General features: G+C 35.4%; 1 protein-coding gene across 1 annotated transcript; it reads left to right on the top strand.

The window, feature by feature from the left end:
- Window positions 1-2,362, top strand: LOC107870169 (receptor kinase-like protein Xa21; the record flags this gene model as incomplete). The annotated part of the gene is given in 2 exon segments (XM_016716599.2): window positions 1-1,716; window positions 1,865-2,362. Coding segments are annotated over 2 exon segments (2,063 nt in total), but the record flags the coding sequence as incomplete, so codon positions are not given.
- Window positions 2,363-4,609: the final 2,247 nt, after the last annotated feature.

Here is a 4,609-nt window from a genome sequence, read left to right as displayed (position 1 = left end):
CAGGAACTATTCCTAATAATTTGGGAAATCTTCGTGAGCTGCAATATCTGTTCCTACATCATAATCAACTTACCACTGAACCAAGAGACCATGAGTTGCAATTCTTCAATTCTTTAGTGGACTGTAGGATGTTGGGATATCTAGAAGTGGGTAACAATCCATTGAATGGTGTTCTGCCCAATTCTATTGGGAATCTTTCATCTACTATCAAAGACTTACATATATCAGATGCACACATCAATGGCCTAATCCCCCCAGGTATAGGCAACATGAGTGGTCTAACAGAACTAACCTTTGAAGGAAACAACTTGGTGGGAAGTATTCCTTCTGAAATTGGTAAGCTTAAACAACTCCAAGGACTGTTTCTAACTAACAATAAATTGCAGGGACATATTACAGAGGTGGTATGTCATTTATCTAATTTGGTTAAATTAAGTCTAGCTGGTAATGAGCTATTGGGGTTAATTCCAGCATGTATAGGAAATCTTAGCATGCTACAACAACTTCATTTGGATTCTAATAGATTTTCAACAAAATTTCCCTTGAGTCTTTGGAAAATGAGAGGTCTTCTCATTCTAAACGCGTCACAAAATTCTATAGAAGGAGAAGTTCCACAGGATATTGGAGAACTGAAGGCCATTGTAGAACTATATCTTTCTGGTAACCACTTTTCGGGCATGTTACCAAGCAGATTGGGGGAACTCCAGAATCTGCAATCTCTTGACCTATCGAACAATTCATTTTTTGGCCAAATTCCATTATCCTTTGCCAACTTGATAAGCTTGGAATTCATGGATTTGTCCTTAAATGCCTTGTCAGGTACTATTCCTAAGTCTTTGGAAAAGCTCTCATACCTAAAACGCATTAATGTTTCATTTAATGATTTAGAAGGTGAAATGCCCAGTGGTGGTGTGTTTGCAAATTCCACTCTGCGATCATTTCTTGGGAACAAAGGTCTATGTGGAATGCACAAATTAGAGGTTCCTGCTTGCCCTATCAATAATCCTGGGAAACAATCAAAGTCTAAGGAGCTTGTGCTAAAAATTATTATTCCAGTGGTTATGTCATCCTCTCTGATATTCTTGTTGGTTTCAATTTGGATAATGAAACGAAAGAAGAAAGGAAAGTCTAAAGATGTCGAAAAGGTTTGGGAGATCAATACTTATCAATTGATTTCTTATCATGAGATTCAACGAGCAACAAATTATTTTGATGGATCAAATTTAATTGGTGCGGGAAGTTCTGGCTCTGTGTACAAAGGCACATTATCTAGCGGAACTGTGGTGGCCATAAAGGTTTTGGATTTGGAAAATGAGCAAGTATGCAGGAGGTTTGATGCCGAAAGCGAAGTGATGAGAAATGTTAGACACAGAAATCTTGTTCCTGTAATTACTACTTGTTCTAGTGACTATATAAGGGCCTTTGTTCTTCAATTTATGTCCAATGGAAGTCTTGAGAATTGGTTGTACAAAGAAGAATCCCACTTGAACCTCCTTCAAAGAGTTGCCATAATGCTTGATGTGGCTGTGGCAATTGAATATCTACATCATGGTCATAACACTCCGATAATTCATTGCGACCTAAAGCCGGCAAACATTCTTTTGGATGAAGATATGGTTGCGCATGTTGGTGATTTTGGAATCTCTAAGATTTTAGCCATAAGCAAGTCCATGGCACATACTGAGACATTGGGCACTCTTGGATACATTGCACCAGGTATAAAATTCTATTCTCTTAGATTTTCTCTTATCGTAATAAAGCCTCTCCAAATTCTAGAAGAAGAAAAACAAGTCTTTTAACTGTACAGAATTCTTTTTTAAATTTCAATTGAATTGCTTTTTTTTCATTTCTTTTTTTTTCTAAGAATATGGCTTGGAGGGAATAGTGTCCACTAGTGGTGATGTTTATAGTTACGGCATCATGTTGATGGAGGTTTTGACCAAAAGAAGGCCAACCGATGAAGAGATATGTAATGAAAATCTTGACTTGAGGAAATGGATAACTCAATCATTTTCAGGGGCTATGATGGACGTTGTAGATGGCAATCTTTTTCCTGAGGAAGGACAAATCACTTCTAAAAGTGAAATCTGCATAGCCTCAATGGTCGAATTGGCTTTAGACTGCACAAAGGAAACGCCAGAATCAAGAATAACCATGAAAGATGTAGTCAAGAGGCTTAACAAAATCAAGATCACATTTCTGGAAAGATAGAAAGCATCTCTTTCGATGATGTTCTTTCTGAGCTGCAAGTTAATATGATGCTTTTCGTTCACCTAGTTTTTGCAGTAAAGACAACTGTACTCCTTGGAGTCTTGTAATTTTATAACTGCACTATTTTATTCTATCTGCAAGCTTGGAAACATATCTTCCACCTCTTTTTGGATTTTTGGTTCATTAACTTCTTCCATTGAACTAGTGTGATAAACAATTGGTGCATTATTATTGGGAGAGAGTATAATATCTCATATCCAATGCAATATATCACCCTTAATTCCCTGATACAAATGTTCATTTAGCAGTAATTAGAAGCAGTTATAGAAGAGCACTTGATTCTTTGAGGATAGCCACTTAGCTGCACAAGTGAAAATTCACTAATAGTCTGTTTGGCCGAACTTCGAAAAATATTTGCTTATTAAAAGACAAAGGTATGCAGAGTTAACTTGTCTGTTATTCAACGATTACAATGGTATAAATACATGAGGGAATAAGCTAACTATGGAAACTAAATATCCATCATGCCCAACTTGTTACAAAGATAATCATCCCGAGTTCCATACAACACTTTTGTGAACAAATTGGCTAGTTGCTCTCTTGTCTTCACTAAATATCCATCATGCCCAACTTGTTACAAAGATAATCATCCCGAGTTCCATTCAACACTTTTGTGAACAAATTGGCTAGTTGCTCTCTTGTCTTCACATAGCCAGTGGAAATAAAGATTTTTTGAATCTTCTCACAAATAAAATGAAAATCAAACTCAATATGTTTAGTTCTTTCATGATACACCGGATTTGAGGTAATATGAAGAGCAACTTGATTTTCACACCGGAGTTTTGCTGGTGTATGATGCTTAAACCCAATTTCAGTTAAAAGATGATGTATCCACATAATCTCACAGTTAAGACTGTGACAAAGCTGTATACTCGGATTCTGCGCTAGATCGAGATTCAACACCTTGTAGTTAATAGGATCCCCAGCCCAGTCAGCATCTACAAAGTACTCCGCACCTAAGTAGCTCGGACTTTTCAAAAATGTCTTTGGTTGCGTGTCGGATCCTCCAAAACTAATGTATTTTTGAAGTATCCGACACGGGTGCGGCAACATTTTTGAAGAGTCCGAGCAACTTAGCTCTTACGAGTATGACCGTGATTACTATACAATATGCAATATTCGTATACAACAAGTTGTGGTATAAGAATTGACTTGTTAATCATTAGATTTGGACCAATTCTCAGAAAGTCAAATGTTTTGTGTATGAAAAGAAAAGGCATAATACATAAATATGACCCTAAACTTGACACCAAATTATAACATTGACCTTAAACTTTGACAGTGTATAAATAGGACCTTTAACTATTCAAAACCTGAACAAATAAACACCTCGATCTTATGTGGTAAAACACGTGTTGTACACGCAAAATGACACGGGTATGGGTTGGAATTGAAGGGTTTTTTCGTTCAGCTTTTATATAGTTAAAGAGTCTATTTATGCACCGACAAAGTTCAAGGTCATACTTATAATGTGTTTTTTATTAGGTGGCACCATATGAGTGAAGTAGTAATCCACGTCAGAGCAAGTGAGGTACACGCGTGTAGTTGTAAAACCGAAGTGTCTTTTTGTTCAGGTTTTGTATAGTTAAAGGGCCTACTTGTGCACTATCAAAATTTAAGGTCAATGTAATAATTTGATGTCAAGTTTAGGGTCATATATATGTATTATGCCAAAATAAAAACTACATCCACATATTGATAGTGACAGTCAATAATGTAGAATGATATTTTTTTCTCCTTTGACTATCAATCCACTATGAGGTCTGCAATTTCACACTTGATACAACAAGTGGTGGCATTAATAATTCAAGTCACAATACATAAATATTACCTTAAACTTAACATCAAATTATAACTTTGACCTTAAACTTTGACAGTGCACAAATATGACCTTTAACTATTTAAAACTTCACAAATATGACCTCCGATCCTACGTGGCAAAACGCGTGTTCAACATGCAAAACTGGACGCGTCCAGCTTAAAATCTAAGGGCATAATACATATATGACCCTAAACTTGACACCAAATTTATAACTTTGACCTTAAACTTTGACAGTGCACAAATATGACTTTTAACTATTCAAAACTGCACAAATATGACCTTTAAATGACTTTTCACTATTATTTTTTCATTATTTTCGGCTCAAAGATGAAAATAGCATCTAATTTCTTTTGTCATTGCAGAAAAAAGCAATATTAAAGATTTAATAATTAGGTGGGTCAACCTCATACGAAAAAATCAAGTGGGTATGTATATATATTATAAAGCAAAGGCTGAATTTATGTTATATAATATATCTAAATGTAATTTATTTAAATATTAAATTATACTAATAAT

This window comes from Capsicum annuum, chromosome 5 (assembly GCF_002878395.1).
Source record: "Capsicum annuum cultivar UCD-10X-F1 chromosome 5, UCD10Xv1.1, whole genome shotgun sequence".
NCBI lineage: Eukaryota > Viridiplantae > Streptophyta > Magnoliopsida > Solanales > Solanaceae > Capsicum > Capsicum annuum.
The sequence above is the reverse complement of the archived record's forward strand: the minus strand, read 5'-3'. Positions and strand labels throughout refer to the sequence as shown.